The sequence below is a fragment of the Semicossyphus pulcher genome, unplaced genomic scaffold (genome assembly GCF_022749685.1).
Source record: "Semicossyphus pulcher isolate SPU_LCO1_2020_fin unplaced genomic scaffold, fSemPul1.0.p SCAF_6, whole genome shotgun sequence".
Classification (NCBI taxonomy): Eukaryota; Metazoa; Chordata; class Actinopteri; order Labriformes; family Labridae; genus Semicossyphus; species Semicossyphus pulcher.
This window is the reverse complement of record NW_027211737.1, coordinates 22,297,217-22,323,811: the sequence shown is the minus strand read 5'-3', so window position 1 is coordinate 22,323,811 and position 26,595 is coordinate 22,297,217. Positions and strand designations below refer to the sequence as shown.

The following is a 26,595-nucleotide window of genomic DNA, read 5'->3' as shown; positions in this document are numbered from 1 at the left end:
TAGTCCCACATATCCTGAAATATTAATGGTGCATAATATTGTGCTTGATTAGAGCAGTCAGGAAATATTACACAATTATTTTATTAGTATAAAAACAGGCAGAAATCCAGTCACAAGCAAACCTTTAAACATTTAAATTACATTTTGTTAGTTTCATGTACAGTATTTACAAAGAGTTCAGGTACAGGAGACACTCAGGGGCAGCTAATGAGTGATGACAGATCCCAAACAATTCCAAGTACCTGTGTAGAGTACGCAGTCACAGTCTGTAAGGTGGACAGCAATAGTTTGATGCATCCACATACAGTCTTAACAGTGGAGACACTGGTTCTGAAGTCACTGCACAAAGGGGATAGGGCTCTGTAGATGAGGGCCATGATGGTCATGCAAACAGAAAGTGAACGTCTGCACAGGGTTGGCGCGGCCTGCAGCATGGACTTTAACCGCTTGGCAGCTCTCCCTCCTCCACAGCACAGACGAGAGCAGCTGTTGTTCCTGAAGGTGTGTGATGAAGGCCAGGTGGAGCAGCTCGAGTGTCCATGTTGGTCCAGCTCTTCCCGTGAGAAGAGCAAGCCTGCCAGCAGTAACCTGACGGATGCATTCAGCCTCAGCATGGTTGAAAGGTAAAAAGCTAAACTGTTGGTGAAAGCGAGTGCAATGCTCAGGAGGATTTCATTGCACTGACTAATCGCAACAGTGGCTTCCAATGCAGCTGTGGAGTAATCACAGAGGACAGCCACAGCTCTGAACAAAGACAGCCTCCATTCTCCAACCACAGGGAGCATTGTGGGTAGTTTTTCATCTAGAAAGAGCACCACATTCTGGAGCAGTACAGGTAACATCCTCTGTGCTGCAGCCAAGTTCTTCAGCAGCAGGTAGAAACCAATCACAGCTGCTTTAAGGTGTCTGAGCGGGATTGGATAACTGTTAGCAGGTGGTGTCACCACTGTGACCTCAATTAATTGTTAAATGCTATAAAATTACACTTCTAACTGAATCATGACCCATTTTGAAGTGATTGTGGACATTTTTGGGCTGTTTTAGTCACAGACACTTAGAGATGTCGCAGCAAGCGTAACCAACGAGACTAACATTGGCTCTGTTGCATTACCGTGTCCCAGTTAGCCATGTCATGGAGCCACCACAGACCAAACTGAACTTGAGAAGCTAAATGGGTCAGAAGCAGTGTTTATATTATGGACTACACTTGTCTTCTTGTGACAAGCCCAAATGTAAGCTTTGAAAGCGGCCTACATGAGAGAGACGAATGTTTGGTTTCTTCCTCGTTGTTGACAGATCTGTTAAGGATTTACTCCCCGTTTCTTCCACTCGGTCTCGGTGCTACTGCAAGAACATTTCTTTGGGCAAAGTTTTATCATAACATTTTTGACTCAAGACACAAGACTTTTGATTCCAGACATTCTGTATTTACAAGGTGTGATGCTGGTGAAATCGACGTATAACCCTGTGTGGGCCTTGGCTTGTCTTGCAATATGGAGAATGGGGGTGGGACGAATATATATATATTGTCGTCCTGACTCGTGCAATACCCGTAGTATAGGCTGGCCTCAAATATCGATATATAAGGCACTCAAAACAGATTTCCCTGCAATTTTAACATGGCGTGTCACTACTTCATGAGTCCTCGTGGTGTAAAAAGTTAATCAGATATCGTGATGAATCTTATGATTGTCTTGAATCGCTATCGTTATCGTGGGCCATGTATCGCATCATATCGTATCGTGAGTTACCCTGCGATTCCCACCCCTAATGGAGATCTCATTATCATATTATCATAACATGAACTTGTGCTCCTGTTGAATCATGTGACTTTGCCTGGGCCTGTCCTGCAAACCTAAGTAGATTAATGAAGTTGAGAGACAACCAACGAAAAAGAGATTTATCTTTATAAACAGAAAAAGAAAAAACTTGCGTTTGCAGATCAACATTTACCGTGACCATCAGCATTGTTTTCATGATGTTGGCAGCGTTGAGACTTCGTGTTTTTAAAGACCAGCTTGATAAGAAAAAATGTCAGAAGTTGATGAATAATGTTGACGAAAAATAAGCACATGGACTTTAGTTTGATGAATGATCTCATCCCAGACAAACATATGAGCTGATTTTTGATAATCTAATCTTCCACAAAAGTTGTATGTAGGCCCGACAACAGTGAATGTTGGTTTAACACGAAGCTGGACTCACTTAGAGCCGACAAAGTCTGGAGGAAAAGCTTTCAAATAAACTGTCAGTCACTAATTAAGGCGTAGTGTTCATGGTGAAGAAGTTCAACCGAATTTATAAAAGAATACTTGACAGCACCGAGCGTGACACTGCACCCCATTGTTGTTGCTTGAATCATATGGGGGAGGTCTGTGTTATAGATATAATCTGTGATGCAATGTTTATATAATGTATGCATATGTTAGACAGCTGTGCCGTAATGGTTTAGACTGAGTGGAATCAAAAGCTGGCAACAGCCTCCAGACATCTTGCTCTGAGTTTGTTTGACATGAAAAAACCCACTGAAAGGATCCCAAACTAAAATGTGCTTTCTTATGGACAAACTTCAAATGACGTAAAAAACGTCAGATCTTAATCAAAGTCACTTTCTGCAAGACGTTCAGAAGCTTCAGCTCCTTATACAACTCCGTCCCGTCCACTGCCCCCACATTATGTCACAAACGATTAGCACCAGAGCACCTTTCCTGCAGCCTGTCCACATTTCCTGAGGATCAGATGGTGTCTAATATTTTCCAAGATAGCTCACTCCATTCGTGCATGTGACATAATGCAACATGTGAACATCTGGAATAAGTTAGCCATGCTAAGCGTACTCTTTTTTTCCATCAGAGGAGGTGAGTGAGGTCCTCTGTGCTTTTTGTAATCAGTCTCTCTCCTCTGTCATCCCGGTGTCAACATCAGCTTCTGATTTACTGTCAACAGAATTTGGAATAAAATGTGTGTTAATTAGAGCAGTGGTTCCCAACCTGGGGTCCGGGCTCCCCTTAGGGGGGCACCAAAGATCGCTGGGGGTGCGTGAGGCTTTGTCTGCACTGAGATTGTCAAGATTAGATTTGCACATGTTAAATAAAATCATTAAAAAAGCACTTACTTGATCAAAAGTCTGTCCAACTATTTAAAAAATATATTCTTTTCATTCAAATATAGTAGTTACTTTGTAGGCCACGTCTCTGCGAACTATTGGCTGATTGGTGTTAATTTTTGCAAATTAAGATTTGGAATTAATCACTTTATTGTTTTGGTGTACCTGTGTGCGGGCTAGGGGGGCTCAGCCTTTAATAGATACAAGCAGGGGGGGGCACAAAGGAAAAAAGGTTGGGAACCACTGAATTACAGTGTTGCAGAATATTTTCATACCTTCACATAGTGCAGAGTAAAATGCAAGTGGGAGACATTCTTGATAATCTGCAGGAGCACCACTGTGACTTAAGTAAATATGAACCCATTTAAGTCTTTACAGGCTTATGATTAAAGCTAAGAGAGCAAAGTGTCATGTTGTAAATCTCAATGGTTTACAGGTCAGTAATCATAGTTAAAGAAACATACAGAAAGGCATCGTCCAATTTAATACACTTGAAATGTTTACTTTCATTTGAAGTGAAACAAACAAAGGTGTCTACATTCTGTTTGGTGGAGAGTTACATACTTTGCATTCTGCTGAGACTCCTCAGAAGATCCGCTTCATATTAACCTTGTGAACTTTGTGCAAATAAACCAAACACGTTTGTTTAAGTTGATAAAACTGCCATACTGACTCTGCTGTCACAAACACACACACACATTGCATAGTATCTTTTTTCCAAACACACACACACACACACACACAGATATCCGAACACACATGGTTATATCAAACTGATTATTTACACATATTTGTAGAGGCTGTGGGTGGAGGAGCGAGATGATGTGCAAAGCTTTTCCCTGACTGTGACATATTTTTGTCCACATATTGCTAAACAGAGGTTCTGCTAATGTAGCTGTGATTTCTGTCATCTGGTTCAGGTCAGTAAAGTAACACGGCTTATTTAATGTCTAAATCCCAATTTATTGTTTACTGTGATGTGCACAAAAATAGGCCAGCTATGAGTCACATTATACTAGTTTGATACTGCAGATAGTTCGCTTTTTAAATACGATTACTGTACCTGTGTTTATCAGTAAGGTTTTCTAACGTTACAAAATTAAACGTGGTCAATAAAAGTAAACATAGAAAACGTATTTAGGTTGTATAAAACAAGAACGAAACATTATTAAAAAAGAAAATGCTGACTCCAACACTATTGCATGCAACTGCTCAACATTCAAGAGTACAAAAAGTACAAAAACAACCTTTTCTTCTAAATCTGCTGGGTGGAACGTTTGCAATATGAGTTTTTTACTTCTTATCAGGAAAGACAGGAATGTGACACACATATTCAGGAGCATATTGTAGTTTCAGGATCATTTTGAACGTGACTGTGCTCTTTGTCGAGGGCTCATAAAAAGTAGAAGCTGTTGTTCCTAAACTGGTCAAGATTCATCCAATCTTGTGTGCTCATTGAGGGGACGTCAGGGCCTGAAGCAGCTCCAAGGTCCACGCAGACAAATGTTTTTGAGCCGGCCTGCATGACCTCATTTGTAGGGAATGTCTCTGTAATTCAAGCATTCGAGCAATTGCACTGTTGGGCTAAATGTGTACAAAAGTCACTGTAGACAAATAGCTGAAAACAAGTCACTGCATTGCTTCACAAGGCAAAGCAGCCACAGTCCACCAAGCGTGGCAGGAATCACTTACATGTGCACGCTCACAGGTACAATCAAGGATGGTCATGAGCTGACTGTGGCTGGCTGAGTTGTCTTTTTAAATCCTCTTAAACTCTCTCCTTCTAAAGTCAGAGCTCTACAGGCCAGGGCGAGGTGGTGGGCGAACAGGTGGAGGGGCTCGACACGGAGGAGGAGGCAGAGAACCGGTTGGAGAGGCTGGAGGTGGAGGTGTGGGGGGGAGCGCTGGTGGTGCAGGTATGTGCAGGTTGGTTGGAGGAAGAGCCCGGTTAGGAGGTGGCGTGTAAGGGGGAGGCGTGTTGGGAGGGGAGGGAGTGGAGGAGCTGGGTGGAGGTGTTGGAGGCAGTGGTGGCAGGTCGGAGAAGGAGTACGATGGAGAAGATGGTGGACTGTTTGGTATCGGTGGCAGGCTGCCCTGAGGTGGAGGTGGAGGCTTGTAGATGGGAGATGGGTTGTGGTTGTAGTTTGGGTAGTGAGGAGGGGGAGATTTTGTGCGGGTGAAGGTCATGCATCTGCCCTGAAATTTAGAAACAGAAAAGATATTAGAAGAGCACATAGTGATGATAAACAACAATCATTTCCAAATTCACCCTTCACATTTCTCATTTTTGTTATGCATAGCCCATAAAGTATAATGACAGGGACTTTTCCATACGTCCAGACAATGAATGAATTAGTGTGTACGCTTTGTGTGTGTGGCTAGCTTGCTTTACTGGGGCAATGTCGACTGTTTGAGCATTACTTACATTATTATTATTAGCACAGTACGGTAAAAAAAATCTTGAAACAGTAGCTAAAACATTTTATATGACTAGCTCATGTTGAAAAGTTGAGCTAAGTTCAAAGCTAAGCTCAAAGTTGAGCTAGATAAGTAATGGAAGTTCACACCAAAATAGCTATAGCCTAGTTAAGTTGAGGTGATTAAGTAACACACGGTGCGCCAGATTTTTAAGATAGCTACCTCGCTGAAGCTAATTGTTTCATAGAACTATGACAAACAGCACACGTAACATTAATTATCCAAATACTTATCATACTGTTTTAGCATTACTGTACAGTAAAAACTCCTTAAACAGTAGCTAAAACATTTTATATGAGTAGATCAGGCTAACAAAGGTTAGCTAGCTAAGTAATGGAAGTTCACACCAACAATATAGCCTAGTTAAGATAAATAGAGGCGAGTAAGTAACACACAGTGCGCCAGATTTTTAAGCTAGCTACCTCGCTGAAGCTAATTTTCACAGAACTACTACAACCGGCGCTAACGTAACGTTAATGATCCAAATACTGTTGTGAATACTGTTTTAGCATTACTGTACAGTAAAAACTCCTTAAACAGTAGCTAAAACATTTTATATGAGTAGATCATGCTAACAAAGGTTAGCTAGCTAAGTAATGGAAGTTCACACCAACAATATAGCCTAGTTAAGATAAATAGAGGCGAGTAAGTAACACACAGTGCGCCAGATTTTTAAGCTAGCTACCTCGCTGAAGCTAATTTTCACAGAACTACTACAACCGGCGCTAACGTAACGTTAATGATCCAAATACTGTTGTGAATACTGTTTTAGCATTACTGTACAGTAAAAACTCTTGAGACAGTAGCTAAAACACTAGCTAATGCTAACAAGGGTTAGCTAGCTAAGTAATCCAAGCTCACACCAAAATAGCTATCCTCGAAAAGTAAAGTAGAGGAGGCTATGTCGTAAAATAATGAATGAAATTGGTAGAAAAGGAAACGATTGAATGTTGAACAAAAAAGCATTACACAATATGTTACCTGTTCAACTAACAGCATGATATTTTTGTGCGCACAGTTTTTGACTCCTCTGTCAACCCTTTGAATTGTATCAGTTTTTGGGCACCATATTACAAGAGATGAAGTGAAAAATTGTTTATTTAACACAAACATTTAAACAGGGCTTAAAAACACAGATATATTAAATATTAAAAATAAGATTTCAAACTTGAAATTTACTGTGAAACATACTATATGATTTGTCATCCATATTCTGACAACTGTGTCTAATGAATCACATTAGTTCCAAAGACTGCAGCTTGAAAAAATGACATCCTTTCTTGAAGACATTTCCCTCTTCTCATGTTTGACAGCTGGATTTGTCTAACATATAAAAATGTCCTCTGCTGCTGTTGGAGATCACATAGACTGATGACTACAGCAGATGCTACCATGACTCTCATATATAGAAGCCATGCCTTTTGTCCTGGCAGACCTACATCCCTGTGTTTAAGTCAACAAACCTTTAAATACGCTCTTTTTGTAAATCACAGCTTTAGTGGTGGACATTTATGCTAATGCTGAACTCAGCTGGACAAAATAACCTGCCGTCACTGTCCTCTGATTCAAACCAGAGTGAGGTCATGCAAATCGACTCCAGAAACAAGCTCCACCCGGGGAGCAGCTGCACAGAGGGGATCAGGGAGGTGTAGTGAAGTGATAAGGGATGACAGTGCTGCTCTGTGCTGCTCATTTACCAGCGGGGCAAAATGACTTCTCAGAGAAAACCAGGCAATATTTGCATGACATACTTATGACAAGAAAGGAAAAATAAACTCAAACTGTATTTTATTCCTATTGTGCCAAATGTCCTATCAATCTATCGAATAATCCAGCATCTTTTGTTACAGCTAACCTAAAAATCAGTCAATGCTAAAGAGAATATACTGCAGGGTAGTTGAGTGTTTTAAGGTATGCTTTGTTGAGTAATCTTGCTGTCTTGTATTTGATTCCTCTTCTAATTAATAAAAACAGAGGCTCAGAAATAAATGACACGTAACAGGAACCTGACTTGTGTTTCTGTCTGGCAGGCAGCAGGATAAACTGGCCTCCTCCCTCCCACCGTTGCATTCATTTAGGGGAAGTTATAAAAGCACGGCTTTGACAAGAGACTCTTAATTGCAACCAGAAGAAGCTTGTTTACTGAGAATCATGAAGGATAGTAGAGCAGAGCTTTTTTTTTTTCCATCACACTAATGAAGAGCTTTATAGTGTGGAGGACTTACTCGTTTACTTCTAATTACAGAGCAGTGTGTTAGCTGTGTTAGCTGAACTGTAACATAATTCCAGAGGTGGTGACATTGACTGTCAGTGCATTTCCTCAGTATCAAACTATATTGCATGTTAGCTGGAAGCAAAATAAACTGGCCTTGCAGACTTATTGTCCAAGATCCGGCTGAAAAAAAATGTTGCGTCATTATTTTTGTAACGCAACAACTTATCAGACCAGAGCTTTTTGCTTAATGTGGCCAGTTCAGAACAAATTACAAATAAACTATCTGATGAATGATTGCTGATTATGTATGATTGTCTTGGCAGTCTGCTGATAGTAGTTTATTCCTGCAGGTGAATTACAAACCTTTATTTTTTTAATTTATTTCAAGCTGAACTTGAGACTCCTTTCTCTCCAAATAGCTCATATTACTGTATTTGTTGGCGGTGCAGCTGTTTAAATATGATGTTTTATTCATGGTGTGTAATGTGTTTCAGCACTTTGGCCATTGTATCAATATTATGCTAGTGAGATGTGTCGTCAGCTGGCCAAAATAAATAATATGAAATCAACCATTTAAAAGTCGTTCTTTTAAAAACAATATAATTCAGCTTTTCTATATCACAGCGATATCATTTATATACTTCTATTTTGGTGGCTGCACCATCACATCAAATGGAAATATCTTAATGCTTATATTCCAAAATGTAATACATATTTCTACACAACACATGTATTTGTATTTCACATTGTACCCTGAGTTCTGGGCCTGTTATTCTCTCTAATCCTGTGCAGTGAAACAACAGCACTGATAATGGTGGCGTCTTAAATCATGGCCACATAAACAGATATATGTTTCTCTAAATCCAGAGTTTAAAAACAGCATTGTGCCACTTTATAAAGCTTAATGGAAGTAACCAGCTTGTCCCCAGACTGTATACTAAAGCTTGTGTTTAACAGCAGACATCACTGTCTGGATTTTTTTGCACATTGACAGCTGAAGCTGCTTTACATACTATAAAAAACACAAATACAGTGACGTAACCTAGACTGGAAATTATGCTAAATAAGGCAGTAAATTGGAAAGCCTTGAAGTGTTTGCGGCTGCCAGCATAAATCAGCGTGTCTTAGTAAGAGAAAGATGAAGCATTAGCCTTTAAACTCCTGCGGGTGAGGGATTATAATATACAGTGTTCCCGCAGACTCCGTTTTCAACACTTGCAGCTCCCTCAGCCTCAGACTCTGTGTTTGCTGCCAACAGAAGAGGTCATCACACTGTTATCCCCCTTACAGCTGGCCTTTGAGGAATCACATTTGCCTTTTCATAATGACTTCTCCAGACGTCTTTACATCGCAGCGTGCTGTAGTCAGACCCTGCAGCCTGAATCCCACCTGACCGCAAGTTTTCCCATGAGCCTCTCTGTGCACACTTCATTGCTCACAGCTGGTCTATTTTCTCAACAATTTCAGATACAAAAGAATCTCTGACAACGCACAGCCAAGGCCTGACGTCAGGCTGATTAATGGTCACATTTTATGCCTGTCTGTGCAGCTTTTCAGTTATTCTTACCTTGTCGCCCGGATGAGGTCTCATCACAGACACGCGGTCGTAGCCTTTTCTTAAAAGTACCCACAATGCATCCAGTTTGCTCTATGGAAACAAAGAAGAAATCATTACAACAAACCTAAACTATCTTTACCCTAGAAAACAAACAACTGATCAGGTTTCTGTTATCTCTCCATCCAAAACCCGCTCTAAAATGACAAGTATTATCAAATTCCTGCAGACTGTATGATTTTAGGTCATCGTGAACTGATTCTCATAATTCTCAAACAGCAAATATTTGCAGGATAAGGGCAGGAAATGCAGCTGTTTTTCTTCACTAAACTGCTGGCTGTGCAGCCCTGCTCCCTGGAGGTCAGTCCAACTGGAGTCTGGTTTCTATTAGCGATCCCCCCGCTGACTGGGAGGCTTCACAACGACTCCTTTAACCCCATGCTGGCCCTGCAGGAAGGGCCTGTGTGCCAGTAGTCACCTAAACATTATTACCTTAACACATTTAATACTTCTCTCACTGCGGCATTTTAATAATGCTATTACCTACATATCCTCTGCCAGATTAACATGGAGTAATTTGTTGCAGATGTTTTACTTAATGCACATGAACACAAGCTAATGACTGAAAAAAAAGCATTTTTCCCAGAAGATCTTTTAAACAACCATGAATGCTTTCATTAATTAAAAGTAAGCTGAGCTGTATTCACAGACTCGTTGGACAAATATCTAACGAATACGCCGCCATGTCTTATTTCTTATGTTAAACAGTTGAAACTGATAAATCCTTGTTGTAAACAATGAGTCTTTCTGCAGACCAGACAGTTCCCTCCCGGCTGCTGTCGTCGGTGTGTACCTTGATGGGTGAGTACCACTTGCGGGGCCCGGGGGGTTTGTGCATGCCATTGTTGAGAACCCGCATGGGGGGCGACACAAAGTCCTGCTCAGGCATCTTCACTTTGGCGTTTTTGGCCTTTTCCAGCTTTGCTCCTTCTTCAGTGGAGCCTTTCTCTCCCCAGCGAACCTAAAATTGAAGAGTATGGAGAGTCAGAGGTTTGTGACGGTGCCACAATCCACTTTTATGTTCTACATCATTGGTTAAGGGGAAAAAAAGATGTTAATGAGTGTCTTATTGTGAAACTGTCAGGCTTGAAATTACAGTGAGTATGATTGCTTTAGTTGCTTATAAAAACCCCAATTGTTATGGATGGACACAGTGGATAGTTTAGATAACTTGACCTTTAGTTGATCTCACCTCCATCCTTTTGATTCCTCCGACTCCCCTTCCTCCGTAGTAGGATGCATCTACAGTCGGCCACTTCTTCTTAGGTGCTTCAAAGTCTTCATCATCCTGTGTGAAAGAGACAGGAAGTAGGTTTATTGTGAAATATTCATAACGAGCCATTTCCACCATAGATATGAAAAGAACACCAACATTCAGAGCTACCTGGTTTCATGCCCTCTGCTCACCAGGCCACTTATCTAAATTAAATACCTCTCTGTCTGCCTTCCACCCACCAAACCCCACCCTAATTTCTGTCCCCTCTGTGATGTCTGTCAGATCAGAGGAAATTACAAAGCCCACTGGCCAAACCTGTGATGTTTCAGCTCTTTAATACAGCCTGTCTGCCTCATAATCTACCAGGATGTCGGACAGAGGAAACCATAATGCGTGCTGAGCGTTGTCTTTGAGGCTGTGGTTAACATTGGAGTCTGTTTTAAGAATAAATTCACCAGTTAAACTCAATTCTCAGTTTAATTGGTGCAAATAAATGCAGCATGATGTGTTACACGCTCCCATGTTAGTTTGCTGTTATTGCACTTTTGAGATTTTGGGCGGAGAAAATATTTGAATAAAGAAAATGTGCTGATCAAAGCCATGTGAGATAATGTCATTAGAGAGTTAGTTCTACATATTCCACACAGGCCCAAAACTGATGTAAAAAACATGAATTGGAGTCTGTGCAGTTGAGGGAAAACCAGCAAAAGTCAGGATTTCTTTGTTATCCTAAAAGGGCGTGAGCATCACATGTGATGAATTACTAAAGGAGTGAAATCATAGATTAAAGCCAGGAGGTGAGTGAATGACTCCGCACGGCCATTGAGATTTTTAAATGTCAGATTGAACTGACCAATTACTCGACCTAAACACTGGCAGCTGTCTGATCCTTAAAAAAAGATGAGCTCTATTTGCAGCCATAAGAAACAGATGAAGTGCAGCTCGTACCGAACTGTCCTCCTCAGGTGGTGGCGGCGGCTCGTGGATGATCTGTAGGGGAAGGAAAAAGATTGCATGAGAGGAGAAGGAGGTAAGGTGAAAACAAATATCACAAACACGCGTCTCAAAATAGATTTTTAAAGCATCAGCAATGTTTTTCTGCGTGTGCAACATAATAGAAACACATTAAAACAAGCTGAGGATTGTTTTTTCCTCCGAGTCTCTCCTCTTTCATAAGAGTGATCGATGCGCTGACCTAGAAATCTGCTCTCCAGATTTTTTGGCCTGACGTTGATTAGGAGAAGGGAGGAGTAACAGGCTCATAAATATGGTATTGTTTGCTCTTACTTTCTGTATGGAGAAATGTTACCCATTAAATTTAATTCTATTTATTATTTTTGCTTATCCTATTTATCTGGTTAATACTCTTTATCCATGCGTAATTTAAAGAGAATGAAGTCCAGCTGTTACACGTCATAGTGGCACATAAGCAGAATGTATTTTTAAGAATACTTAATGCACTTTACCCGCGTGTGCTCTGTTTCTTTCCCCCTATGTATGTCACCACCTCAGCTGTCAGTGTTTTCCTTCAGCATTAAATGGGCTTGGCAAATTAAGTGGTTCTGATTCTTATTTGTAATTTTCCTCTGTGCTTCACCAAACCCTGGAACAGAAAACTATTCCCCATGGTAACCCAGCGTCGCTTTCCCAAACAGACTTTCTGCACAGACTCCAATTTGCAGCTAAATGGACGAGAACAGAAAGAAGTAAAGGGAGGAACGGCCATGTTGTAAAAGCTGACATCTCTCTCTCTCTCTCTCTCTCTCTCTCTCTTCCTGGCGATTCTCAACCTCCCTGTTTCCAGCACTGGAAACATTGAAGTTCAAAAAGACACTTTTCATTTGAAAGGAGACAGAGATTTTGAAAAAAAAAGAGCGGCTGCTATCAAGAGAGTTTGATGACTTATTATGATGCTGGTGGTTTGACCACTGTCTAAATAATGGCACTGTCATGTATCCACAGCAGATTACTGCCATAAAACTTCCCCTTTCTGGTGAGTTATCTCGCTCCTAAAACTCTCAACCCAAAACATTCAATTTGACTTTTAGTTTCCACACCGCTATCTGGAAATTCCAAATATTTAGCCCCAATTACTGGTGGAGGAGTTTGCTAAGTCTTCCCAGTGGAGGTTGTCCAGTTAATAGTCTGTGGAAGTGTTAGCTGGAGAGACTCGGGGGTCAACTCCTGTGACCTCTTGGAAATTATTTCAGCAGCATAATTACTTAAACACACGTTAACCCAGTGGCCTTGACCTCTCCTGGTTGTGGGCTAAAATCAGCTGCAGGGATGCAAAACCTAACCTCCTCACCAGGGGAATGTTGTTTAGGTTAATAAGATGCCGTACGGGGGGCGTTACCCAGACCAAACAGACCTGGGAAACACATTTCTCTCCCTCTTATTGTCTTAAAAACACTACGTCTGCATTCCAAAAGTGTTTGAAGCTGCTGAAAAGAGTCGAACAGACTATCCGTAAAGCAGCATGTGTGCATGTTATGATTGCATTAGTGTTTTAGAAAACTCACCACAGTGCAGCAGAGAGGCCAGAACCACCAGAGGAGAGCCAAGACCAGGAGCAGCATGAGGATGAGCAGAGCGATGGCCAGGATGGTCCCATCAGACTGGAACAGAGACAGACACGTCAACACAGACTGCTGGGTTATGTGGAGCACTAAAAAGATGTAAACCACTTCTCTAGACCTCGTGATTCATGCAAGACTAACAGAGGCTCCTTTGGTTTCATCTTCCATGGAATCAGTGATTAAAGACTCTAATGGCCTGTTTGGATTGCTTTTATTACTTTGTTATCTCTTGTTAGTATAATTCTGTTTTCTTTTACAGTTTTTTGTGCACCATTTGCCAAAAGAAAACATTTGAAGCTACATTCTGGCACATTACATCGTACTCACACAGCCCACAGTGGTAATGGTGACCGAACTGGAGATGAAACTGAGCCCTTCGTTCATACTGACATAAAGGTTTGCTGCCCTGGAAAAGAAAAGGGAAAATATCTCAGCTGTTAATATAGCAGTGCCTTAAAAAAACGGAGTAAATATAAAACCTCACATATATTTTAATGGTGAACTTACATCCCCTCATCTTGTAGTACCGGTGCTGGGCAGAGAAGATATGTATCTTCCACAATCAAGGGCTTCACCACTATGTAAGAGGAGGAAAAGAGGTCATGAAAGACAGCCAAACATTCCTGTCTTGTCTCATGCAAACAGCCAAGTATTGACTGACTGAAAAATCCCAAACAGGGAGGTTTCAATTCACCCACAATTCATGACCTAAAAGCTTCCACTTTATGTTGATTATTTAGCTATATAACTATAAGATTGACTGAACACCACATGACTTAATGCAAGAGAGAAAGACTCCCCTCTTTCTCAGCATGCTTAAAAAAAGCTAAACGATGTCACATCTTTCACAGTAACTTCATTAAAAAACTGAGAGAAGCGTTTTCTCGAACACAAGTGCTTTGTTGTCTGCTGCCTCCTGACATGTGTATCCCCCCTCAGAAACACTGATACAACTATTGCACCCCTGTTTTTCAGGCTAATCCAGATCCTCCTCCTCCTCTTATCCAGCTGGCTTTAAGGAAAGCGGCTCCAACCAGCATCGTCGCCCAAGCCTGCGTGTTTATCCTGGCAGGGCGAGAGCATACCCCAGAACTGAGGAAATCAACACAAGCAGCCGTACGGGTCGCGGCTGATCTTCTCTAGCAACACCACGCAAGACTGAGGAGAGGGGAGGGGAGGGGACAGAGGGGGAGTAACGCTGCCAAAACCAGCTCAGAGCCAATATAAACTGGCCCAGATATGCTCAGAGTTCATCTGCGGATCCACCTTGCTCTCAGAATGGCCTCAGAGTAGAGCATGACAAGAAGGACTGAGAGCTTTCTGAGCGACAAATTACAGGAAAGTCCAGTAAAGATGTGATGGGACCTGAGTCTGCAGGTTTTTACGGTTTAAATCCCCCGAGGATAAAGCGGCTGGCTAACATCCTCTAGTCCACGTCATGATGTTTTATTGGACTGTTTACTCCCCGAGCGCAGAGAGAGGTCATGTTTTACTGTGAGGTGCAGACAAGTGTCCAGAGTTCACCTTAACCAGTAAATTATGAGGAGTAATTGCTCAAGTCCACGGAAGATATACAACCTAAGACTGGTGGAGATGGTTAGCTTAGCTTAGCTTAGCTTTGAGACTGCAAACTGTCTCAAATTTACCAACCACCACCCCTAAAGTTCAAATATAGTTCACATTTGATCTTTTTCTTTCAATACAAACACTAAAACAAGTGTAGAGTTGGAAAATTCTTGGTTTTCATCACATTCTCATTTGTAGGAGTACTTCCTGGTTAGGAGCAGTTACTTCCTGGACTCTTGTTGTGAAAGGAGACAAAGTAAGTAAAACAACAATTTGGGTTTTTTATTTATATTTCTCAAATAAAGAGTTTGAAATTTTTAATAAGTGACATTTAGAGTTGTTGGTTGGCAGATGTTTTAGCTAGCAGCTTCAAGCTCGCTCATAGCAGTGGCTTCATATTTGACACACAGACATAAGAGTTGTATCCGTCTTCCCAACTTATTCTCAGCAAGAAAGCATAATAACGCATTTCCAAAAATGTTGAACGACTTCTTAGAAAGCCTTGTGTCTTATTATTTTCACAACTTAATATTCTTTGTAGCACTATAATTGCAACATCTGTTACCAAAACAATGGACAGCTCAGAACAGGACCTGCCAAACCCCAGCCTGTCTGACTGTATTTGACGCTACTTTTTCCTGGAGGAACAAACTCAAACATTGACTCATCTGTTTAACATATGCAGTTACATACTGATGCTTTCCGTTTTACAATTTTACATTATTTTTAAAGGAAAGCAGAGGGCTGAAGAGGGGGAGTCATTGATGACAAGTAAGGACGTATTAGAGAGAGAAGAAATGTTTTTCCTTAAAGCTGGTCACATATTTATCCCCAAAGGTTAGCCCTGATGAGATGTTAAAAAGCTCCAGAGGATTGTGCAGAAACTTCAGAAAAAGGAGTGAATCCAGAAGTTTACAAGTATAAAGGGATTGACGTAAGGAGATAATTTTACTCTAATTGTTTCCATGTACGCGGTGTGTGTGTGTACGCTGCAGGGGGTTTGATGTTTGACGGTCACGCAGGAATAATTATGTGTTGAGGAAATATAGCGTTTGATCACAGCCTAGAGACATGTTTCTATACTTTTGGAAAGAGTAAAATGCTTGTGCTGAATGTTGATGGCATCACCAAAGTAAAAAGGCATTAAGTGGAAGAAAAGCCTTTTTCTGAGTTGCTAACAAGTAGTGCATGTGTGCTGTCATGCTTACTGTAAACAGTATGTAAAATGATAAAAGACTGTTAACGTGCAACCAAATACTAACACCAAAACAGACGTCTTGGATTGAAGCAAACCGAGAGAGAACAATGAACTCGGAGGAGGAGCACACGTTTTGTTTGTGTCTCGGTGCTGGTTAATACTGTGCTTTGTAATTAGACCAGCAGCTCCTGCAGCTACCGTGGCACGCCTGGCAGGAAGTGGTTTTAAAAACTGCTACCAGTAAAAACCGTGAGGAAACTGGTCGTATCCTTAAGGCCTTTTTCTCCTCCTGCCTCGTGTGTGGTACGCGTTCTCCTTTATCTTTTGTTTCTGGCTCATTTCCACGCTGTAAAATTACTTAATATGTTACTGTCATACCAGTAAAACCAGCATGGCTGCTCGTTTGATCACAGAGGACTCCAGCTGAGCGCCACCACTTGGTGTTTGACTTTCAGGAAGCTCTGCTGTGTATTTATACTGTTATATAATCTGATTGTATTGTAACCAGCTTTGATGCTTTGAGTCAGTGTGTACTCAGTTAAAACACTCATGTGATACAACAGATCTTGCAGTGAAGCAGTCACAATGAAGAGATGTTCAGTGATGTTCCACTCACTCTTTGTGAGGGTGTCGTTGATGCGGAAGCTGCACAGGACCTTGTCCACGTTGCGGGCGTGGAGGAATCCGTTTCCTCTCACCACGACTTGGAAGGACTCTGAGTGAGGAGAGAGGGAACACAAATGTCACCTCAAACATTTCACATTAACTAACCATAAGTTTGGTTTGTGGTTCAAAGTAAAACCCAAACATCTCATAATGTTATGTAACACCTACTGCCTTGTCCGAGAGTTTCTGTCTTGAACATTTTCTAAATACAAGTCCTGACTAGCAGTATATACTAAAAAACGAGTTCGACGTCTCAGGGATTTATTTTAACCCAAAACATCATCACTACTACATGCCTACTACTACTACTGTACATCCCCTAAAGTCAACTAAGACCAGCTATGGTCTGATTCCCTTGGTGGAGCGGCTTGATGAAAATGACCAGAAGATTAATCTTTCTTGTCTTACCTCCGGCACAGATACTTGAGGGTTCAGCTGCCAGGATCTCGATACACGACTTCTTCAGGATCTGAGGAGAGGAGGAGAAAGGACGCAACTCCTCAATGATGCTGCAACTTTTAATGCACAAACAAGAAGAGTACTTAAAATAGTCTAAACCATTACAATGCCTAATGGAGAATGATCTATTGAGGCTTATCGGTGCAGTGTTTGTGGGAATCTATTCTCATCTGAACTGAATCCCTGTTTAACATTCGTCACAGGGTTCCTTTGGCTTTCAGTTTCCGTTTATTCTCATTTCTGTTCTGCAGATGTATCTGTACCTGCTGCTCTCCAGGAACATACACAGTTACCCTGAAGACAAAGAAGATTCATGACCCACTGCCCCGCTCAAATGAATAAGAAGTGACAGTTTGCCCTTAATCTGCTCCAGATGACAGACAGCTGCCAGACCTTTAACTCTGCCTCACATCCCAATAACAGCCCCTTCAAGACACGCTGTTTTTCCCTCCTCAGGCTGGAACATACAACAGTTTAAGTCACTGAGGTGGGTCTCAAGAGATACAGCTCACACTTTGATCATGTTTGGTCAGCCAACAGCCGTGTTGATCAAAAGCAGGAAAGTCACAGTCACAGCGGGTTTTCCTGGAATTCCTCGGCACTGGCCTGGCTCCACGGACAAAACAACTTAGCATGCTTTAAACCTGTTTTGTCTTTTGTCCTGTTTTCTTAGATTAGTGTCTTTAAGGATTTAATAAGAAGTGATGGGAGCAGTTACATTTAGTGCATTAAAGCAATATGGTTTCCTGTGGACCTCTAATACATGTTCAGTCCTCAATGCAGCACGCACTCTTGGTGATATATTCAACATATATTGTGGGCAGAGCTGAAACACTCACCGAGTCGATGACGCCTTGCAAGGCCTCAAATCCATCGTTGACGGGGAAGACGTGGTCCTTACTGTCGGCTATCTTTGCCAGCTAGAGAGGAAACAAGTTATTATGATTACAAGTGACAACTTCACGTGTATTCATCGAAGACACAGAAGCAGCTCAGCGTAGAGGATAATTGACAACAGAGGTGGCTCATATGAACACAATCATGATTTAACCAAGTTATCTTGTTTAAACTTAAACAATGTTCACACTATAGTATGGAGGGGAAACTCTTCTTGACCCATTCTGTTATTATTAGGCCACCAAACACTTGACTAATACTGTATTAAAGACATTAAATGTGCAAGCTCAGTGGCAGAAGTGGTGCACTGTGCCTTTAAGTAATTTAAAGCTCTTTATAGCAGCTTATAAAAACTAGTTGAAATGTTTCAAAGTAAAAGTCTGAAGTCCAAAGCTTCACTACATTACATTTAAACGTCATGAGACATTAATGTACAGACTGAAAAAACAAACCTGAGTCTCGTTGAAGTCCTTCACCCCCACGCAGTAAACAGAGGCCCCCAGACTCCGTGAGCGGTTAGCCTTGTAAGGTATTCACAGAGTCACAAACAGGAAGATCAGCACCTGGGCTCAATTACACTCTGCATTTCATAACACCATCCAAAACAAAGTCACAAAAGACTTATTTTCCCGGCCTCTGACAAGAATTTCCAAGAAGTTGTGAAACGCCATGTTTCCACTGAATAACAATTCAGACGTCATATAACAATACATCTCACACTGGTGACTGAAACAGATCACAGGAGCAGACACTTTATTTTGAAGCAGTAATGTCTGTGGATCTAAGTGTTGAATGGCAACCTCAGACCTCCCACGGCTGTCAAGAGGATAATTTCCAGCTACTGTGAGCGTCAGCCCCTCATACATGCTGTCAACGTGTGTCTAAGTTAATCAGAGCTGAGTGACGCCTCATGCTTTTGCGCGCTTTCACCTGTAGTGTCTGAATGGTCGAATACATCTTTAGATCTCAGCGCAGATGTGAGTTTGGATGTCTAGATTTGGCAAACACTCTGACCCAATTTTTTCCCGACTATAGGAGGAGGATCAAAGTGAGGATGTAAAGGCTGGCATGTGTTTGATGTGGTCCATCACATGCTGGCTCGCACTTTTCACCTGGTTATCATTTGTGTGACCCATTTAGCCTCTTTTTTTTATGTCTCTCACCTCCCTCTCAGCGTAGTAAAAGAGATCCTCGTGCAGCTCTCCGTCCGTGAGCGCTATGATCACGCTGGCAGTGCGATAACCTGCAGACAGGAAGAATTTAGTCAGCCCTGCTCCAATTTCAAACTTTTATCTCATCTTTCATTTCAAATAGCCATGCAGCATTGTTAGATTACTGATGTTTTGTAACCTAATCTAAAATTTGCTGATAACACAGTCTGATTTATTTCGATCAAAATGGTACCATTCTGAAGTTCATCACAGATAGCCCTTTGATAGGAAATGAACACTTCAGGGTTCAGACCATCTGTGGATGGATCCCAACTGTTTTATCTTGTGACACTTTAAAGTCACAAAAGTTAACTCCAAACTGTATCTATACCGCTTATCCTGTTCAGGATCACGTTGGAAGACTATCCCAGCTGTGACGGGGTACATCCTGGACTGGGGGCTAGTCAATTTTAGAGTCCTTAATTAACCTAACGAGCATGTCTTTGGACTGTGGGAGGGAGCTGGAGTACCTGGAGGGAACCCATGCATGCACAGGGAGAACATGGAAACTCCACACAGACAAGCAACCGCTAGCCGAATCGGGATTCGAACCAGAGACCTTCCAGCTGTGATGCCACCCTGCACCACTGTGCAACCCATAAGTCAACTCAAAACCTGACCTGGTAATTATAGTACACATTTCCCTGAACTGTGAGCAGGTTGTTTTTTTTAAATCATTGCCTCTGCCTTAAATGTAACTATACAGTTTTTCCCAATGGATAGGAACCACTGGTTTAATTCAATACCCACAGAAAAAGACAAAATGCTTCATATGTTCAGAGACGATCTGGTTTATTCTGAGGTTTAACATTGCTTAAAGCTCCTGTGAGGAACATTGGGTTTGTGTTGATTTTGGCGCCCCCTGTGGACAAAGCCGTACCTCTTATCTCTGCTGATTTTGTCCTGTACATGCTGAAGTGGTGGTTTAACAAAAAATCTCACCCTGCTTTCTTTAACAGTCATATGTATCACTCATTTTAAATTTTTATACTGGAAAATATAAACAAAGGCAGCGTGCAGTTAATCGCTTTGCCTGACACCTACCCCCCATCTGCGGTTTCAGGCATTAAAATAACAATATAGAAATAATCATTGTTGTCACTGATGGTCTGGTTTGCTTTTGTAGCTCATATAGAGTAATTAGAATTAATTTCAGTCTGTTTCATAACCAGAGAAAAACTCCTCACAGGAGCTCTAAGGGGCACCGGTTTAGCTCAGTTGTTAAAGAAGGCACCCCATGCACAAAGGCCCATTTGACTCTGGTGCATGTCATCTCTCCTCATATGTTTCCTGTCAGTCTCAAGCTGTCCTATCTAGTAAAGGCGGAAGGCCAAAAAAATAATCTTAAAAACATTATTAGAATTGACTTGCAGTATACTCAAAACTTTCTACCATGTTTGCCTGTCCAAGCGAAGAAAAGAGATACACACCTTCAGTGTTTCCGTAGTAGATCTGCTCACTGGCCTGAGAACAAAGAAAAGCTAGTTTGAAACAGTAGACGATCAATCTCGTAGCATGCAGTGAATAAAGGAACTCCTCTCTGCTATGACATCTATTTAGCTCCTTAGTGTTTGTGTTGGAGCCTGAGTAGAGATAAAGCAGAAGCCAGCGTGGAGTCGGACACACACGCAGAGGCAGCTCACCCTCAGGATGCCCTCGTGCATGAAGGTGTCTCCTCCAGGAAGAACCCTCTGCAGCTCCTCCAGACCTTTACGGATGCGTTCCCTGAGCAGACACACAGAAGACGAGGTAACCCAGATTGTTGATAATCTCATTTAGTTCTAAAATATTTGTTTTGTCAGATTCATTTGTGAACATACTTTTGACTAAAGCCAGACACTGCGAGGCGTGGTAACAGAATAATAGTTTCCATAAGGGCAGAAAATACCAGCGATGTGTAACAGATGAGTGAATAGAAACTATAATGGTGTGTTGGCTTTAGAAACTGTCACGCAGAAAGGCAGGAAATTAGCCCTTTGTAGGATAAGATACGAGGAAGCAGTGAAACAGTGAGAAGATTTTGTGGCTCAGCTGAGGAAAGAAAAGACACATAAGCTGCCCACAATGTGTCAAAGTGTTTGTCCAGATCGACGACAGTACAGACAGATCACAGAGGGGGAAAGTATCCGTCTGGAATCTCTTCATGGTCGTAAAAATCAGATCATAACTGTGTGACCTGTGTCCAAATCTGGTATTACACTCATTCCTCTCAGCTGCATGATAGAAGAGCAGAGGATTAGAGGTGGTTTTGAGGGATCTGCACCCACCTGTCCTCTGTCAGGCTCATTAAGATCCTCCCCTCAGTGGAAAACACGATGAAGGACATCCGCAACTGTGGACTGAAGCAAGGAGAAGAGAAAATGATACTCTGTTTGGTGAGTTAAGTCTTCTTTCTTGTTACATTTTCCCACAGTCACTTGATGACACGATTAGATTTTTACCTTATGAATTTATGAGCAAGATGTTCAACAAAGCGGTAGATTTCAGTCCAGTGATTCTGCACACTCCCGGATCTGGCGAGAGAAAAGACAAATGAGTATGAAGATGACTTTTTCAAACGCTGGCTTCTTGTGTGTACAGCTGTTTGAGTGTTGTCAAATTTAACAGTAAACCATGGGTGTATTATTTGACAATGGGCCCCTGACATAACTGAAGCCCCCCCCCCCCCAACCCTCTCACATAAGAGAAAGAACTGCAGACTCAAGGAGACTTCTAATACCTACAATTTATGTGCTATGTGCTTATGTGCTTATATGCGTTTTAAACATTTTGTGCACCTTTGTAGTCCTTTTTTGTTTTTTTGTAGTTATTTTGTGTTTTGTAGTTCTTTTTGTTTTTGTAGTTCTTTTGTGTTTTTGTAATTCTTTTGTGTTATTTTGTAGTTCTTTTTTGTAGTTCTTTTTTGTTTTTGTAGTTCTTTTTTGTTCTTTTGTAGTTCTTTTAGTTTTTGTAGTTCTTTTGTGTTTTTTGTAGTTTTTCCCGTGTTTTCTGTTGTATGCTTGTGTTTATGCACCTCTTTGCAGGTATTTTCTGTCTCTTTGTAGTACTTTGTTGTTACTCTGTAGCACTTTTATTTGTTTTGTAGTTCATTTGTGTGTTTTGTAGTACTTTTGTGTCTATTTGTAGTTTTTCCTGCCTCTGTGGTAGTTTTGTGTCTTAGCTTGTAGGTATCTTTTGTCCCTTTGTAGTACTTTTTTGGGGGTTGACAGTTGCTCAATCTATAGGGACTTGGTTTGGGAACCAGAGGGTCACTGGTTTAAGTCCTGGTACAGACCAACCATGTAATTGGGTTGGTCCATGAGCAAAGCACAGAATTTCCCAACTGCATGTCCATATGCAGCCTCTCACTCAAGATTTTGAATTTTCTCTCGGATTAATAAAGTAACTCTTCTTTATTACTTTGTTGTACTCTTGTTTGTTTTGTAGTTCCTTTGTGTGTTTTGTTGTATATGTGTGTCTTTTGTCGGTGTTTTGTCTCCATTTGAAAGTTTGCATCTGTAGGCATTTTGCATCACTCAGTAGTCATTTAGTGTGTCTTTGTAGAAGTTTTCTGTTTCCAGTGCATCTCTTTGCAGTGGTTTAAGAACAATTTGTCCTTCAGCCTGTGCACAGTAGGTCAGTGATTCATTCATGGAATAAACTTTTAAAGAGAAAAGGAGAATAGAAGAACCTGCAGAGTAGTTCTGCATGAGTAAGCTCTTTGGGTGGCACGGCTGGTTTACCTTGAGGAAAGGCAATGATGCCATACTCCTCAGATTACAGTTAACAACTTTATAATGCACCTGCAATTACTGTATATATACATGTCTTTGGAATCAAAATGAATTCACCCTCATTTACCGTTCATGCAACCAGCTCTGTGGTTACAACTAGGTCAGTTTACTCCCTCTGTGCTAATCTACAACACTGATCTGATGCTATTTACATTTTAACTTAATGTTTTTATCAGATTGAATTTCAACAGCAATGGCAAGGGAATACAGACTGGGAGGAGAGAAGCTTCTCAGTAGAGTCATCTAATCTAATGATCAGCAGATAAACAGTTGTATCAGGTTAATAAAGACATTTGAAGCGTGCATGTATCATTATTGATTCTTATCAGAATGCCTTTTATCTAACCTGTGTTTTTATTACTCCACACCTCCCTGGACATTTCTCCAAACACCTATTTTTCCAGTGTTACCATGACACAAGTCCCAGCACAAACCGGCCGGCCAACAGGCTGAAACACTGAAACATCTGGACCTAATGGAGAGAGGGCAGTGCACACACGGAGAAGAGACCCCTCAAGAGGACAGAGAGGGCAGGTGGAGGATATCTCTGCAGTCAGGTCACACATGTAATATAAATCTGTGTCGTTAAAACATGCCTCACACTTACAATTACCCTCTATTACACACAATTGCCTAATTTGCCCTCAGGGAAACAGCAGAGTGCCTGAAGCTGGCACCGACTTGTACTGTAAGACAACTGGAAAATCCAACATCATCTCAGGAGGGATAGCCACAGACTGACAGATCCTCCAATCCCATCATCAGGATCCGAAAAATGACGAGAGGAATGAGTCGAATTGTGAAACTTTTGCTGACCTAGTTGGCAAACATCTCTGCTCGTGGTTATAAAAACAAGGCAGGTTTGCAGAACACAAATGTCATAAGCTGAGTGCTCTGTTGGAGTCCAAAGGAAACAGCCTGGGTGAGTTCATGTCGGTGCCAGAGGAGCTGTGTGTGCATATTTATCTGCAGCATTAATGCTTTCACTACAAGTCCCACTCTGGAAAAGTCAGGTAAACACTGCTCATGCGTGACACTTTTTGAGATCTATTATCACATGACATGAGGAGATTGCCTAATGCCAGCATGGAAATTAAGGTCTTACGTCATGTTTATACTTCAGATAGCTTCAAAAATGCTTAGAAATAAAGCAACCATATCATGCCTCATTAAAATGTAAGAGATGGGATCAAGTAAAGGTTAAACATGGTTGGATAAGACGCCCTTGTTGTATGTCTGACAGGAAGCACAGAGATCAACGAAAACCAGGTTAGATAAACACGGAAAGTCTTCCCAAATCCAAACCAGTGCATCCACATGACTCTGCAGGGATGCCAAACATCCTGTTTCCTACTTGAGGATGCAGATCGTTTATGCACTTACTCAAAAGCAGCTCTGGATAAAGTCTGCCTGCATGGTCAATGTTATGTTAATGAGGATGAACACACCAAACACAACAGACAGTCTGCAGCAGCCTGCAGCTTCTGATGAATGAGGGAACACCAAAACACCACTAATTATTACCATCTATGGACGGATGCAAAGCTGAAGTGTGGATGGAGGCCTATCAGAGTGAAGCATCATCGATACATGCATCATTTTTTCTGCATGACATGACACCAAAGGGTGTGATGATGACAGAAATGCTGATGACATCATGTTAATATTTTGGCAGACGATGGTGGGAGAAGCACAAAGACAAATATAAAATCATGCATATGACTTTATGCACAAATATGCATGAAGGATGATGCAGAAAGTTATAAATCATGACACCTTTTAGTCAAAATAAATGCTTTCTCATAGACTTTAACAGAGACCATGCTTTTTTCATCTGTCCTCTTTAAGAGTGTCACGTAATGTGTGTCAGGTAACTCACTTGTCCAAAACAAAGTAGAGATCAAAGCCTCCAAAGCACGAGGACGACCCAGCCTGCCTCCTGTCCTGGTTCGGTCCAGCATTCCCAACAGTCAGAACAACCAGCGCAGCACCAAACACCACTGGAAACCAGAAGCTACTGCTCCAGCACGAAGGCATTATTCCAGCTGAAGAAGCTCTTATACAGACGAGATGATGAATAAACTCAAAATGAAGAAAAGTGAGTAAAAAGAAGAAGAAAAGTTGCAGTTAATCCTTCTTGCAGTTCTTCTTTCAATCCTCCTCAGGCGTCTTCCCCATAGGAAAAAAAAAGACTATAATCCAAAGTAGAGCAGAGAGTGTAACTGAAGTGGAGAGGAGAGGAGATAGAGAGAGAGAGAGCAGGAGTGTTGTGGCTCTCACTGTTGTTGGGACCCTCTCATCATCACTGGCTCAGACACAGCCTGCACACAGAGCTCCACAACCTCCCACTACTGCTGCTGTACGTTAATGACAAGGTCATGCAACACAGGGACCATCAGACCCGGGATGTCTAAGAGTCTCTGCAAAACTCTCTCTGTGTTTTCAAGTCTCTCTCTCTCTCTCTCTCTCTCAAGAGGAAGAGATTGATGAAAAGTATTCAGTGGATGCAGTAGTCTGCTGGCTCTGTTCTGCCACCTAGTGGTGATAAGTGGCTGCTTTTACATCGCCAGAGACCATGATCAATATAAACTCAGTGACCCTGAACTCTGTAAAACTGTATACGTTTTACCGTTGTAATAAATACAACCATTATAGTCTTATATGTTGGAAACTTTTAAATGATTCAATTAACAATAAACCATGGGTAGATCATAATACAACACGCCCCTGGACACAGTCAAGTCCTACTACACTATTCATCTTATATAAGAGCAGGAACTGCAGACTAAAAGAGATGCAAACAAACTTCAAACTATCAGTCTCGTCTTACAGTTTTAGAGTTTTGTGTCTCCTTGTGTTCATTTAGTATTATTTTGTGTCTCTGAAGATTTGCATTTCTTTTTCGCCACTTTGTGTCCCTTTATAGTAGGCTTTTCAGTATTTTTTGTAGTTTGCAGTCCTTTAGTTTGTTTTGAAGTACTAATTTAATGTTTATTGGAAGTGGATTCCTTTCTCTTTGTAGTAGTTTTGTTTGATTCATCGCCGCAATAAATACAATCTATGTGCTAACTGCACGGCTTCGTTCTGTGGCTTTTCACGCCTAACGTTACGGCTCCAGATGTTTCCATATAGCCAGCATATAACCTCAGCTGAGGATCTATATTGCCGGCGGAGAACATCGTCAGGGCGACAGCTGATTTTAAGCCAAAACTCCCGACTGGGTTAGCTTCGCAGAGTAAGTTACCATGGTGATCTAGCCAGGTTAAAGACCAGCTGCAGTCATGTTTTAGTAGAATAGTGTCAGATATGTTTTTTCTGCAAAATACATACAACTACCTTGTAAAAATCCTCCCAAGGCATCTCCTCCTTGTCCCTCATTAACAACTCCTGAATCTGCATAGTCCCCGCCCACTATGTACTAAGTTTCCTCTTTCGTGAAATCACAGCCGAAAACAAAACAATGCTTCCGCCAATGTTTAGTGGCTACTTGTTGAAGCTGAAATTTAGTTATTAGTAGTAGCAACGTTAACATTAGTAGTCAGTAGTGAGTTTCTCTCGGCGCTTTGGCCCCGCGTGTCATCCCCCACACTCTTCCCCTGTTTCCAACACTATCCAC

General features: G+C 41.4%; 1 protein-coding gene across 1 annotated transcript; it reads right to left on the bottom strand.

Annotated features, from left to right (window-relative positions):
- Nucleotides 1-3,548: 3,548 nt before the first annotated feature.
- Nucleotides 3,549-25,289, bottom strand: antxr1a (ANTXR cell adhesion molecule 1a). The gene is made up of 18 exons (XM_069682632.1): nt 24,859-25,289; nt 21,648-21,719; nt 21,474-21,545; nt 20,850-20,931; nt 20,637-20,670; nt 19,159-19,238; nt 18,448-18,516; nt 17,938-18,018; nt 17,048-17,108; nt 16,590-16,688; nt 13,717-13,786; nt 13,537-13,615; nt 13,153-13,248; nt 11,579-11,620; nt 10,607-10,702; nt 10,208-10,375; nt 9,367-9,447; nt 3,549-5,302 (listed from the first exon to the last, which is right to left on the bottom strand). Exons 1-18 carry the CDS (start codon nt 25,014-25,016, stop codon nt 4,904-4,906), a joined length of 1,839 nt encoding a protein of 612 aa, XP_069538733.1. The 5' UTR covers nt 25,017-25,289; the 3' UTR covers nt 3,549-4,903.
- Between the last annotated feature and the right edge of the window lie 1,306 nt (nt 25,290-26,595).